General features: G+C 41.2%; 1 protein-coding gene and 1 long non-coding RNA gene across 6 annotated transcripts in view; one reads left to right on the top strand and one right to left on the bottom strand.

Moving 5' to 3' along the window:
* Positions 1-15,344, top strand: part of LOC310714004 — a 338,331-nt gene that overhangs the window by 251,587 nt on the left and 71,400 nt on the right. The window contains exon 6 of one of the 5 annotated variants that reach the window (XR_014529500.1): positions 13,623-13,689. The exons of the other annotated variants lie outside the window; for them this stretch is intronic. This is a non-coding gene — a long non-coding RNA (uncharacterized lncRNA). The remainder of the gene's footprint in view (positions 1-13,622; positions 13,690-15,344) is intronic. 5 annotated transcript variants of the gene reach the window in all.
* PRL (prolactin) lies at positions 4,119-12,560 on the bottom strand. The gene is made up of 5 exons (XM_083518837.1): positions 12,250-12,560; positions 10,018-10,199; positions 8,135-8,242; positions 5,868-6,047; positions 4,119-4,585 (listed from the first exon to the last, which is right to left on the bottom strand). Exons 1-5 carry the CDS (start codon positions 12,287-12,289, stop codon positions 4,394-4,396), a joined length of 702 nt encoding a protein of 233 aa, XP_083374963.1. The 5' UTR covers positions 12,290-12,560; the 3' UTR covers positions 4,119-4,393.

The raw sequence follows: 15,344 nt of genomic DNA, 5'->3' as shown, positions 1-15,344 counted from the left end.
TACAATTGCATGTACCATCTAACCTTATTTTGCATAGCGTATTCGGAAGGTTTAGTGAAATTTTTACTCTATGTGAACAATGGCTGCTGTAGGCACACAACTACTGTACAAACACTGCCTTTGATTCTAGCTTCATAACTGTGGTGGAACTGTCTTTGTAATGATTTCATTTGTTTGGACTATATCATTTTATGCTAAAATTTGAAAAAGCACCTTAAAGCAATTTACAATATACAATAAAATATAGTTTAAATGTATTCAAGCACTAGGCAATGTCAGTAGAAGAACAGCTGTAGCCTGAAGCCTGGATTGAGTTGCTGTATCAGTATAATTGAAGCTGTCCAATATGCCCAGGATATTATGAAAGTTTTAACCGGGTGCCAATGGGTGTGCTTCTTAAGGAGAGTGTTTCAAGACGAGGGACTATTAAGAGAAAATACACATGCTCTGCTCATCCTCCTCCATACTGAGAAGGAGCTCGGGTGACAATTGCAGTCCCCATGCAGGTTTATATGGATATAAGTGGCAGTCCTTTGCATCAGAGTCCTGAGCCATATAAAACTTTTAACATCAAAATCAGTATTTTGAATTGAGCCAGAAACTTATTAGTAGCTGGTACACCAGTGTTATATATTCATGCCTTCCTGCTCCTGTTAATAGTTGCAGGTTTGATCCTTGTATGCGACAACTGCATATTCCTGCATTGCAGATGGTCCTTAGGGTCTCTTACAACTCTATGAGTCTATTATCTAAGCTTCCATACTGTCTTCAAAGGCAGCCCCAGGAGCCCAGGTTCATTCTGCTGCTTGAGCAAGTTGCTGTTGGCTTGTTTGCACAGGTGTTCAACATGGTGCGAAGACCTGCGTGTGTGGATGAGGAATCAGAGCTCAGATACAACAAGCATAACTTCCGTGTCAACTAAAACACATCCAGCAGCAACCTGGAACGTACTCCGGACTGTCAAGATTGGCAAACTTCTTAGGCTTGCCGTGCCAAATTCTCTTGAGCTTCCTGGAGTAAAAACAGAATACAAACGAAAATAATTAACAAGCATGTGTACAGAGTGGTTCCATGCAGGCTGCCCAGCGAGGTCCTTACAGACAACAGTTTCAGGAGCTGGTTCAGGCATCACACATCAAAGTGGGACTGCAGGGCCATTTTCTCTTCTGCCATCTCCATTTTTCCTACCAGCGTTCTTCACATCTCGGAAATGCCAACTGTGAGAATTCTATGTCATACTTTCACTTTGAACTCGTTGTTGCTCTGGCTATGCCAGTGCCTGATTTCGGGTTAAAGGCTTTGGTTGTCATGTGGCCCATACCCAGCTATGTGTTGACATAACTTGCATCTTTCTCTTCTTAGATGAAAGCAGCATCATATTGTTGTCTAGCATCTGCTAAAAATAAGTACATTTGAACTCCTCCACCCCCCCCCCCTGCATTGGGCTGTCTTGTACTCAATACACTGACCTGGAAGACTCTCTGATGAAAAGTAACCTCAGTCCCCATAATTCCACATGAATAATTTGAAACATTTCCCTAGTATCATCCATCACACACACAAAAAGTTGTTCAGAAAACTCAGAAGTCACTATGCACTTTCTGTGCTCGTGTGATACTTAAGAAGTAGTTTTTTTTCTGACATCTGACTAGACAAAGTCTTCCATTTCAATATTACAAAGAACAAACCATTGCTTTTTATTTCTGTTTCATCCTTTAGATACACCAGGAACAAAAACACCAGCCCCCTTTAAGCTATCTGCCTCTGACTGGGTCTGCTTTTAAAGATTTCCTGCGTGGTTTTTGTTGGCACTAAGTCTGGCAGAAGGGACCAGAATCTCTGTGACCCACTGGTCCTGCTGCAAGTACCATAGGCAGGCAAATTAATTAAGCAGCCTTTGCACTGTAGAATGGCATAAGCCACATTGAAACGATGCACACACTTCAAAACCATTCAAAGGGCAGGACTGGGATGATAAAGCATCTAGACGTTTGGTCTGAACCACCACAAGTTCCTTTGCTTGCACAAAACAGGTCAGAAATTCCCAAGAAAGGGGCCTCTCTGGTAAGATTATCAGGACTTCCTACTTCTATCCATGTTACAAGCACGGTACAAACATTTATTGGTCTTATTTTATGCCGTGGAATGCAGAAGGACGTGCAAATCTTGCAGAAATGGAAAGTCTGGGCAACCTTTTTGGAATTTAAGAGAGGATACAGCTTAAGGTTTGGTCCAAATATTTGAGTTTTAGCTTTATCAGAGCTAGGTAATCTAGGTATAGGCGTGGGATCATTACAGTGGTCTCATTAAGAATAATTTAGAAGCTTGCCTGCTTTAAGCTCCTTTAGTACGGGAACTAAATTTAGCTGTTTGCACAGCTCCCAGTAAAACTGTTTCCAGCACATGACTGAGGTTGCTTTGTATGCATTTCTGCAATAAAACTGGCACACACCTGCCTGGGGTGGTAGAGTAGGGTGAAGTGACCGAGGTACAAGACAGCCTTGTTGGTAGAATTGGAAGCCTGGTCTCTCCATGCAATACATCTTCCTGCCCCTTAGTCCTTCACCGGTATGAAGGCTGAAGTGCAATATGCCTGGGTAGTGTGAATCAGATTTTCAAAGACCCTGTCTGGGGACTTTGGGGGGAGCAAAATGATCCAGCCACAATCCACAAAGGTATCTGGACAGCCCATTTGTTTTCAGAGTAAGTCCAGAGTCGGGCACAGAGCTAGTTATAAACTGTGGATATTTTCTCAGTTAAAGTGAAAGGTCAAAATGATGCTCATCCCCTGCCATGGTTAACTCAGAGATGCAGACTGGAAGCCGGATCCAGCCAGCTCAGTATAATCCCCAGACAGTTTCCTTGGCCAGCAGCATCCATGATGTAAGTGAGAAGTTACCAGAGACGCAAGGAAACTCAAATCCAGCTTGATTTCAAATTAAACTTCTGAATCACTGAATCATCACAACAGTTTATAGTGATTTCATCAAATTCCTTTTTCCTGTTTTCCCCCTCTTTTTTTGCAGTCAATGCATAGAGGGCCATCAATGCATAGAGGGCCACTCTCTTGTGCTACGAGCCTATTATTGTCACTCAAAATATACCAGATCATTTGTGCTGGGGTGTTCCAGCTTGCTTGTTTTGTGAACAAAGGTTTCAGAAAGTGATTGCTTGGGTCTCTATGTAAAGGGCATGCTAACAGATGGTGAGTGATGTCTTCCACCTGAGGCTGACAACAAATGCAAAATCTGTCTGTGTATGGGACCTTGTACAGTGGTACCTTGGGTTAAGAACTTAATTTGTTCTGGAGGTCCGTTCTTAACCTGAAACTGTTCTTAATCTGAGGTACCACTTTAGCTAATGGGGCCTCCCGCTACTGCCGTGCTGCTGCTGCTGCTGCGCCGCCGCTGCGTGATTTCTGTTCTCATCCTGAAGCAAAGTTCTTAACCTGAGGTACTATTTATGGGTAAGCAGAGTCTGTAACCTGAAGTGTCTGTAACCCAAGGTACCACTGTAGTGGCTATCCAAGACTGCAGTGGTCATCACTTGGAAACACCTCAATAAAAGTGTTTCTTAAGGAAGTTGGTGAGAGTTGGACAGATAACTAGCTCTAAAATGCTCTGTTCTTAAGAGCTAATACCAAGGGGGAAAGTTGATGTTTCTAATTATTTGCAGGTCCCTCCTGGATTCTACCCACAAGAGCCAATCCCTTTGTTGGCAGTTATTCAAGGTCAAAGCAGAGCTCTGTTCTGTATAGTAATAATAGTCTACTCCAAGACATATTGATAAGCTCCTTTCCATAGTTTGTTATCATCCAATTCCATATAGCACAGAGCAGGAAAACGCTCTGTAGGTATTGTAGCAATTTTTTAAAATATACTTTAACTGAGCACAGTCTATTCTTGCCTTAATTGTTGGTCACCCAGATTCTTTATGAAGAAGTGTTTCTAATATTCCTGATGGTAGACAGTACAACTTCTGGAGAAAAATATATCTGCACTTAGTTTCCTTGGCTGAGTGGAGCATCAGTTGTACACAAGCTCCATAGTCTCTGGCCACAAGTCCTCAGATGTTGGTAACCAAAGGAGGAAGCAAAACTAAGTTCAATTTCAAACACATTTTTATATTTCAGTATTTTTTTATGTTTTTATTGCATGGTTTGCATATCACTGTGATTAAAGCAGACAGTAATGTACTCTTAACAGAAAAGAATGGCTTTTATGAGAGTTTTCAGACACGAACAAATGGTTTGCATCTCACAAAAGGAAAAATAACATGGACATAAATATTGTACCGCAGGATGAATTCTTGCATAAGGCCTGCAATGGGCATTGAAAAGCAATGAGGCTAAGAGCAGGTCCTTTTGAAGGCGTTAGGTGCTAGCTCCAGTTGCTCAACAGTGACTGTCATGGATGAGGCGACACTTCAAGAGTTTCAGATAGCTGTCAATTTTGTGTGAGTCCCTGCGCAAGCAGTGCAGCAGATTGTAGAAGGCAAAGAGGCGAGAATCTTCGTCAGCCAGCTGCAGAGATGGCAGCCCCGACCATCTAGAATAGACTTCATTACCCAGGTCACCTGGGTGAACCTAAGAAAGAAGAGAAAAATGAGTATCGTTAGCAAGCATCCCAGAGACAATGTCTGTATCAGATCAGTATTGATCTGTATCAGATCAATATTTAGAGAATTACAACATTAACACATAAAGAGTTGCCCAGTATTTGTTTGAAATGAGAGAAGATCCTTGCTTAGGTTTTGAGAAAGCCAAATGGAATTGCGGGGGGAAACCCCATCTCGACAGGGAGAACTACATATTTGGTCCAGACAGTAAAAGAAGAAAGAAACAGCTCATGCTTCAACCACTTGAATTGATCTCCATGATTATTACTCATTTACATTGCAACTCTGCTGTGCAAAGTGCTTTCCCAGGATTTATATGTATGTATCTGTAAATAGAATGCCGTACTATTAGCTTTCATGATGAAACAGTGACTCCCTAGGGTGATATGGAAGTATTCAGGCATGAGAACAGAACTTTAAATATAGCACTCAAATTAGAATTCCTTTGTCCAAAGGATAGCTGCCTTGTTTTGAAAGCACACCGACTTTTCTTTGGGAGCTAGCAGCATTTGTGCACTCAAATGGTTGCAGCTTTCCTAATTTCCTGAAATCTATAGGCTTGAATAGTCTCAACTGTGTTGGATTGAAGCCAATATTTGGAGTAGGGAAGAGATGAAAACATTACCTTGTTTCCTGTGAAGGGAACCATCCAAATTGGGGTGGGGAACCTGTGGCCCTCCAGATGTTTTTGGACTACAGCTTCCACCACCCTTGAGCAGTGGCTGGGAGGTGGATCCAACAACATCTGGTGGGCCACCAATCTAGAAGTTACGATCAACTTGTATTGCCTCTTTTCAAATTGAGCAATAGGCCCTAAAAACACTGATTTAGAAACCCAAAGGGGGGGGGAGAGTTCCAAAGAGACATGTTAATTATAGAATAGTGGGGTATAGCCTTTCTTAGAACACACTATTATTAAAGGAAAGAATAAGATTGCTGTAGTGCTCCACCTGATATTGTGTAATTAGTTCAAGGGAAGGAAATAGAGAAAGGTGTTAAAAAGAAGAAGCCTGGATAACTGGCAGAATGAATGATAGAACTTGCTCCCATTTGGACATATGCAATCTAGGGATTATGGTAGCTTATCACCCCTTGTTGTCATTTCTGTCATTTTCCAGTTCGTGGAGGTTGACCATCGGAGAGTGTGTGTTTGGAGCACTTGTCCAGGCTCATTGAGTAATTTAGAACGCTGGATTCTGCAGAATACTGTCCTATGCAGCTAGAAGAATTCCCAGGTCCTTCCTACTTACCCTCCCAACTATTTTCTCCATCCCATCCAGAAGCCGTTTGTTTTGCTCTTCAATCTCCATGGCCTTCCAGAGAATGGTGTCAGGAGCCTCTTTGATTCTTTGGACCTCCGAGACCAGATGTAGCAGAGGGTCATTCCAGGAACGGAGAACACTCAGCACTAAATTTAGCAGGTCTTCATGCTGCACATTAGAAAACCAAATTATATTTTGTTAAACAATGCCACAAGATTTACACAGGAGATAGATAATCCTAGCAAGTCATTTTTTAAACTTATTTGTTGACAGTCTTCTAGCCTGACCACAGTTGTCCTGGACTCCTGCCAGGACTACTGTAATGCACCCTGGTTGGGGTTGCCCTTGAAGACTGTCTGGAGTTACAGCTAGTGCAGAATGCAGCTGCTAAGATGGTAAGTGGGGCAGCCCAATGGGACCATGTATCATTCACTAGCTGCCAGTGAGCTACTGGGCCCAATTCAAGGTGTTCATACTGGTGTACAAAGTCCTGAACAGCTTGGAATCCAAGTACATAAAAGACCATCTCCCTCGATACCAACCACCTTGGCATCAATGATCAACAGGGGAGGCTGGATTAGTGGTTACACTCTATAGGCTGCTGCTTGGTTGATGTTGAGCTGTGATAGGGCCTTCTCAGTGTTGGTTCCCCATTTGTAGAATGCCTTTCCTGGTGAGATGTGTCTGTTCCTGTTTACATAGGCGTTTGATGATGGAAAGTATTCTGGCAACCCTGAAATTATAAGCTGTGAGTGTATGTGACTGTTTTACATATTTTAGTGGTTTTAAATGGTTTTAAATAATGCTTTTTAATTTTTAACTAATTGTTTTATCGTTTTGGTGTTTGTCATCCTTGGCTCCTCCAAGAGGAAGGGCAGGATAGAAAACAACAACAGCAACAGTTGTTGTTGTTGTTGTTGTTGTTGTCTGTTCGCTGTTCTTCCAGATAGCACTAGGACCAATAAATCAGACTTTGTAAAGTATTTTCAGAAGTCGGGCATTTAGTGTCACTGGTCCAGGGCTGTGAGAGATTCAGTAGGCATTCTTGCTTTTGACTTCCAAACATTTCCTGACGACTTTTAAAATGCTGACAGGCCTATGCAGCTGTTTAAATCCTTTTGACTAGCCAGTTACTTTAACGATTACTCCGTTTTTCATGGCTTTTGCATGTTTTCATATACGCACTGTGCACCTCCCTGATATTCTATGAGAGAGTGGTAGAGAAATATTTTTAAAAATAAATAAATGGAAATAATATATCTGGGCTAACTGGGTGACAGAATCCCCTAAGTACACATTATCAATAAACTGTCCATGCACTCTCCAGCGCTGGTAGACACTGCTCTGTTCAGCCTTGTTGAATGGAATGCCCTTTAATCTGATGATTAGTTTAAGCATTAATGAGACAGTTTTAGAAATACGGGATCTGGAAAATATTTGAAAACATAATGGAAGATGAAATCTGTGGTAGGCCACTTAATACCTTATCCAAAGCATTTCTATGTCTACGTATAGCATGGCAAACATGCCCAGGCATGGGTCTGATTCCCCTTTGAAGTGTTTTGCTTCTGGGGAGATTTCTTTTGAAACTTTGCCACTGCTTGGGGTGAGCCGGAAGATCAAAGGGGCTTTTTCTTTCCTGGGATCCTCCTAGACATTTTGCTGCCCTTGAGACCTCTCTAATGTCGACACCAACACTTTTCACTTTGCTTACTGTGGCAAAATACACGTACCCTACGGCTGAACCCTTTCGTGCTCCCTAGGTCGGGAGAACTGCAACACTGCGAAGTTCAAATGCTCACACATCAGCTCTCTAGCCAATACAAATAGCGAGAGGGCTGTGTCTCATGGCTTGGTTTCTGAGGAGGCAGATTATTCAGTGGATAAAGGGAACTTAGAAAGAAAACTATGGCCTGGGAATTGATACAGCTTTGGTACTAAGTGCTACTTCAGCATTTACAAATACATCCAGAAATTTCCCCATGAATTCTAATTACCTTGACAAGTGTATGGACTAGAAACTTACTTTAAAAAATAATTATTATTTTAATAAGATGCTCATTAAATTTTAGAAGCTAGCATACTGGGGGAAATTATATGACACACTATACACTTTTGGCAGTTGGTATCCACTACTCTTCCTCTCTCTTTGCCTTTGTCAGTTGTACTCCTGCCTTCCTTTACCAGAAAGTCACATCTAAGCTACTCATGTGTTTGTTCCTTGTTCTGTTTGCATTCAAATAGGCAGAACTCACATGAATCTGCTGAGCTTGCTCCTTGTCTTCAGGAGTGGTTAGGGACGAAGTGTGGCAGCTGTTAATGGCTTTTGCAATAAACCCTCGGCCCTGAGCATAGCGTTCATCCTGAAGATATGAAAAATCAGACTTAGTACAGTAGATAACAAGGAAAGAAGAATAAGTCGTAGTAAGAAGAAATCATAATCAGAAGTTACTTCTTCTTTGCAGTTGCTGCTCGTGTGAAATGTATCCTTCAGTTATGCAGGACTTTAATTTCGTATCAGAACCTTATTACACGCCCCTCTAAGACTGTGTCAAATGTAATTTGCTTTAAACTGTACTGTGGAAAGAATCACTTTTGGGGATCAGGTTTCTCCGTAATCTGCTTATAAATAAGAGGGTCTCTGTTTTGTAAAGTGATCCATAGACTGTGATCCCACTGAGTAGTGTGGGATGAACATTTCTCTCTCAATATCTCTCTGCCAAACTCCAAAGCAACTCTAGTGCCTGGGTCTTTTAATTGCTTCTCTCCTACAAAGCATTCCACTCAGAAAACCCTTTGTTACTTTGTTTTGCTCCTCTAAATGGTTTCTGTGTATAAATGGCAGTGTTTTATTCAATCATGCCCATTTGTTGCTGCTGTTGTGCCTCCTAAGAGTGTCTCTTTCCTTTGGTACGCTGGACCTATTGAAGAAGACCTTCTAACCTGCCTCACTCCCACTTCTTAAACTTAAGGTGTCTTAAGGTGTGTAGGAGTGTTGCTTGCTGAGGTATATGTTGAAGTAAAATCCTGAATCTTTATTCCTGCATTCCCTCATCTGCAATTGAAGCCTTAAATACACTACCTTGCTGAAATTCATTTCAAGTGTGCATAGCTTTCTCCTCAATCCTTAATACTGCTTTAGAAAAATTAAAGATTATTAATTAAGACTTAATATAGTTGGGACAGTTTATACGGCTTCAGTGATGATACACAAAAGAATCTGTGAGTCTTTATTCCTTTTTCAATCATACTTGGCTACCATATGAGTATGGTCTTATATTGTAAACTGCCTTGTGATCTTCAGATGAAGGGTGGTGAAGAAATGTTTTACACACCCACACACCCACACCCACACCCACACCCACCCACACACACACACACACACACGTACCTTGACTTGAATGCCATAAACCCGGAAGTAAGTGTTCCAGTTTGCAAACATTTTTCGGAAGCCGAACGTCCGACGCGGATTCTGCTTCCTGAGTGCAGGAAGCTCCTACAGCCAATTGGAAGTTGTGCCTTGGGTTTTTGAACGGTTTTGGGAGTCAAATGGACTCCCGGAACGGATTAAATTCAAGAACCAAGGTACCACAGTTTACATTCAAGGTGGATTTATCCAACTGGCCTTTCCAAATAATGGGTGGTACCCAACCAAGTCATTCTTAGAGAAGACCCATTGGCATTGGTGGACTTAAGGTAATTATAACTCTCTTCCTGTGACTGTAGGCACTGATGTTCTTCACTCTGGTATATTGAGGGTGGCGTAAGCCTTGATGTCCATTTTCATATCTACCGCTGAATGGCTGGATATTGTGGTTTTTAATGTTATTGTTTGCTTTTATATTCTTACTTGAACATCACTCTGGGGTACTACAGGATTAAAGGTTGTCTAAAAATAGCATGCAAAGCCCATTGATTTCTCTGAGCACCTCTTAGTCAAACACCGCCTAATAATCATAACAGTACTTAGCACCATACTTGTGTGATTTCCTATTCTGAAAGGGAGGCAAACAGAAAGGCAGCCACAGTTTCCCCTTTGCTAGAGAGTCCCCCCCCCCAATCCTATTTCTTCATGTCATCTTTTAGTTGGAGTTCATTTTGTAGAAAAGTATATGGCAAGAAAGGCTTGGGTACTTACAAATTCATTGAACATTTCCGAAGACAGGGAGTGGATATAGTGTGAGAGTTTGACAGCACGGTCAAAAAGATCCCCAAGAGAGACCTGGCAAGTGTCAGACCCATTGGGACAAATAGGTGATGATGTTACACCCTTCCTTGACAGGTACACGTTAGTAATCGCCAGGATGGCTAGCAACACACCTGTTCAGGTAAACAAGAACAACAACATCAGATGTCCATCAAGTCCAGAAAGTGAATGGGAAACTTTCCACATTATTCTGCCTCCTCCTTTAATGCTTAACTTCATTAAACCACCATATGTGAGGAAACCAACTTTTTATAGATATATAATTGTGTTTGCATAAATGTAAGAGTGTGGAAAGATAGGTTGCGCCCCTTTCTTTCTGGCTTTTCCCAAGGGTTGCTTCCTTCCCTACAAACATATGGCGTTTAAATTAAATTTGAAGGAGGGTGGCGGGGTTACTCCCAAGATTTTGATTGTCCTGGGATTATGTCTGCAAATTTTCAGCAGCTGTGCCGTTTAAACTCTTCTGCATATGTAACGGGACTACAAAAAAAACTTTAGCACACTGGAATGCATTCAAAAGACTCCTGGATGGCTTGGGAAGGTAGTTCTGCAAACACTGCTTATACTTTAGGACCCGCCCCCCTTCCAAATCTTTAATATCTTATAAATCTGTATGTTGCTTAAAAATGCTTCCCATACCTTTCCTATGCAAGAAGTGTGCAGCAAAGAAACTGATCGGTGAAACGCAAATGTTTTGATTTTATATTTGCCTAAACTATGCTTTATGGCACAAGTCTATAATAAATGTACTATGATATGGGTCCATTCTTAAGAGAAGCCATAGCTCAGGTGTACAGCACATGCCTTGCATGCAGAAGGTCCCATGGTTCAACCCCTGGCATTGCCAGTAGAAAGTTAAGGTATAGGTAATGTGACTCTGGGATGCAGGTGGCTCTGTGGGTTAAACCACAGAGCCTAGGACTTGCTGATCAGAAGGTTGGCGGTTCGAATCCCCGTGACGGGGTAAGCACCTGTTGTTCGGTCCCTGCTCCTGCCAACCTAGCAGTTCAAAAGCAAGTAGATAAATAGGTACCGCTCTGGCGGGAAGATAAACGGCATTTCCATGCGCTGCTCTGGTTCACCAGAAGCGGCTTAGTCATGCTGGCCACATGATCCGGAAGCTGTACGCTGGCTCCCTCGGCCAATAAAGTGAGATGAGCACCGCAACCCCAGAGTAGGTCACAACTGGACCTAATGTTCAGGGGTCCCTTTTCCTTTAATGTGACTCTAGAAACCCATAACTAGTCAGAGTAAACAAGACAATACTGGTCTGTGTTGACAGATAGGATGACCTGCTATAAAACAGCTTCCTCTGCTCTGAACCTGAATTATGTTTATCTGCTGATATTAGTACAGACACACAATTTTCAACGTCTTGTGTTCTGGCTATTTGTGTGAAGCCAGTCTTAGACCTCAGTCTGGAAGACTTCTACTGGGACTGATTGGTCATTATCAACTGCACAGTTATGATCCAAACAGTAACAGTGGTGCTATGCTTTTATCAATACCAATGAAAACATCATCAAGTTGTGAACAAATTTTTGAGTTCACTAGAAATCTTTTTTAAGTAAAAAAGAAGGTGAGAGTCATTGCTGAGCCGAATGAAAAGCCACACCATATGCAGTTTTAATACTCTCAGATAATTCCTTTGCATACTTACATAAGAGTAAATTAAACTAAACTCAGTGGGACTTAACTTTGGAATGCATAGAAGTGCACGGATTGTTACATTAGATTGCTTCTGTTACCAAACAAGTCTTGGGTTGCAGCAAGGTGAAGGCATGATGCTACATTATGTCCCATTATATTTCAAGGAAGAGCATAATTGTAGCAAAATATGGTTTAATATGTTGTTCGGCTATAAGAATTGAGAAGAATCAATGCTCTCCTTCGTGGAAAATGCATCAAGTTTAGTGTGAGGGTCTAAATCAATCATGTTCCACCAGAATATTCTCTAGTGCACAGTGTGACATTGTGCAGTATGTTTAGAAGAGTTTGTGCAAAAGTTCTAAGAAGGTTCCCTCCCTGCGTTCTTACAGAGGCTGCAAAATGATTTACAGTGTGCTTATGCATGCCTATTACGAGTGATTTTAAATTTATTCAGTTTAAAGTTTCCCCTTAATCTAAATGAGAGAAAGGCCAAAAGAGTGGCAAAACACGTACCTTTCAGTGAAAACTTCTTGTTGGTCATGGTAGAAACCATCTCTGCTGACTTGCTTTATCAAACAGAAGATGGAATATCTAGTTGCTGTCACCTTTAGGTTCCATCTTTATATACACTTTGATGCCCATCCATAAATGCAGCAAGATTTACTCCCCCTTTGCTGGTCTCTTTGCTCATCAACAGGATTCAAAGTTCATAATTACAAACATCAATAAGCCTATTCATATTCATCAAAAGTTTGTGGGCTCCAGGAAGGATACTAGTTAATTAAGCTGGTTAAAAGAGTGAGTAGACACATGCCCTGCTTTAAAAATCCTGTAAACTATAACTGTCCTCGATATTTCTTAATTCACCTTAAAATTTACGTCATTGCCAAAATTGATTAGACGGGTGACGGAAATTAGAAATCGGGGAACATAGAATATTTATGAAGAAGAAATGCAAAGGATGTGCTTTAAAATATACTTGTCATAAGAACACTGTACACTAAAATAGTGAAGTTTAACTCTCTACTAAGAAATGGGAAAGAAAAAAATAACCTAAACTAGCAATGTGTTTAGATCTTCATTTGATAACCATTCAACATGTTCTTAGTCAAATTCTGAGGGGTCAACTATAATCAACTATAAGATTAACACATCAAGAGAAGGATGTGTCTCTTGATGTATTTTTAATAAGAATTAAGAGAAAATAATATAATTATTTATTATGTGATAGGTGAGGGTTGTATTCAGCTAGATCCTGTTTGGAGTAGACCCATCCAAATTAATGAACTTAAGTTTAGCATGTCTATTCACTTCAACAGGTCTACTCTGTGTAGGACTAGTGTCAAATACTGTCCTAAATGAGCAGGAAGAAACTTGATGTAAGGAATCATTTATTCCTGGGACGTGTCTTGTGTCCTAGTAGCGCTGTGTCTCTATCTCTCAGTTTGCATTCTTATGCAGGTTCTAGCTATAGCCGGGATACTGAAGTGTGTGAGCTCAGTGAAGCCAAATCCAATAATAAAACTGAAGAGTGAATATAAGATTTGGCTAAAATGGAATTTCAGTGTGGGATGGCTGTGCCAGGATTCACCAGGGAATTTCGGGATATGGAATAGATGAATTATTTCTCATCACTTCTGTGTGGTGAGAAGGTGACAGTCTCTTGTTCTGCAACCACACACTGAAGCCATAATTTGTGCCTTTGAGCTTTAGGCCTTCACAACTGTAATGATCTCTGCAGGAGATTCCCCTTGAAGTCCATTGCAAAACTGCAGCTGGTGCACAGCAGGGCAATCTATCTTTTGGTGTATATGACTGTATGTGGGGTGTCACCAGGAGCACACAACAACCATGTCCCATAGTCTGGGTTTCTTCTTCCTTTCCAGGCTAAACAGAACTTGTGCAGGGTTAACAACTGAGCAAATATTATCAGCGGAATCAGTGAGGATGAAGGTGGGTGCTCACAACCATTTGCACATTCAAGTTAACAGTGCTTGATAGCTCCAGTGGGTTTGTATGGTTTTGCTTGGTAGATGAACACTTAGTGAAAAATCATAGAATCAGTGGGTTGACTCAAACTAGTTTGTCACATGACTTTGGCCATTCACAAGAATCCTTCCTCACGCAGAAACCCACTAGAAAATAATATTGATCGTGAACAAAGGTGTGTGTTGAAATAATGACCTTAGACAATTTCACACCAGGACCCAAAAGCATAAAATGATGCCCCCTTTTTCTATACTGAAACACAGTTTTTATAATGACATACAGAGATGGAAAGTGAAGTACGGAAAATGGTGCCTTCTCTGAATGTGCTGTCCAAAGTGACTGTATTGTGATGCTGGCCCAGCAGTTGTTTCACATGAGCTGAACACTCTTATCGAATGATGTTTTTCAGGCATGGTGGGTGAAGCACTACGCTGTGTACACACACCTACTAAACTTGCTAATTACCTTTGGGTTCAGAAGGACTAGGCCTGCCCTGCCATCATTTCAACTTTCAACTAGTCATTGCAGCTGAACCCGTAATGTCTATGCATCAAGATAAGATGGAATCACACACATATCTGTTACAAGTTGAAAGCTGCGCTGCCATTGGCCAACATTACTCAAGTCTTTGGATTCTCTATGTGAAAGGTCTGGAACGGGGAGGGTCAGCCTTTTTTTCTGAGGGCCACATTCCCTGAGGAATAATCTGTTGGAGGCAGCATACAGGTGGTGGCTAGAGTGAGAGCTGATAATGGGTGGAGAGACAAAGGTATCCTAGATCAACTAATCTAGAAGAAAGGCCATTCTGCTTCAATATTCCCTACAGAATATTCCCCATCCTATGCACTGGGTTTAAGAGATTACTCTTAAATAAGATTGCAGAGGCTTTTCTTTTGCACAACAGACCAATATAGCTCAGGAAAACAAGTGAAAGTAATGTCCTTGAGTGACACACACACCTGGCAGAAGCCTACCGATTTGCTTTCAGGCAGTTGGGGGAAAGTAAGGTACTCAACTAGAAAAAAGTAAATCATTCTTTAAAAATAAAATAAAATATTGCCCCTTTTTATTGAAAGAGGGAAAGAAGGGAAACCGCTTTAGAAAGCTGGGGGAAATAAGGAGGAAATGAACGGGAAAGAAGAAACTCTAATGGGACGGAAGAATTGGGCTGCTTTAGGAATAGCCAGGATGAAATAAAGTCAGGCACTGTATGCAACCACAAACAAGTTTAATATTATACCAGATGTGATGCAGTGTGTATGTATATGTATATATAGATGTATACAGGTATGTACTGTGTATACATATATTTTTATACTGCCTTTTAGCTCTAAGAAGAGTCCAAGTAGTCACCAACACACTTAAAAAGACTCAATAAAACAGATAGACAAAACCATAACTAGCTAAAACTCAAACACACACTAAAGACCAGGCAAAACTACAGTATCTAAACTGACCACTCAGAAGGAGCAAGTCTAACTTTGCTTGGGAAGCAATTGCACAATTGGCGGGGGGGGGGCTGCCACTGAAAAGGCCCCATGTCACAGTCTTCCTTACCTGATGGTCAGGTACATTTGGAGGGAAGCAGACCTTCAAATATTGTAGTCTTCAACTATTAA

This window comes from Podarcis liolepis (genome assembly GCF_965112155.1).
Source record: "Podarcis liolepis genome assembly, chromosome: 8".
NCBI lineage: Eukaryota > Metazoa > Chordata > Lepidosauria > Squamata > Lacertidae > Podarcis > Podarcis liolepis.
Note: the sequence above shows the minus strand (reverse complement) of the source record. Positions and strands in the feature narration are given on the sequence as shown.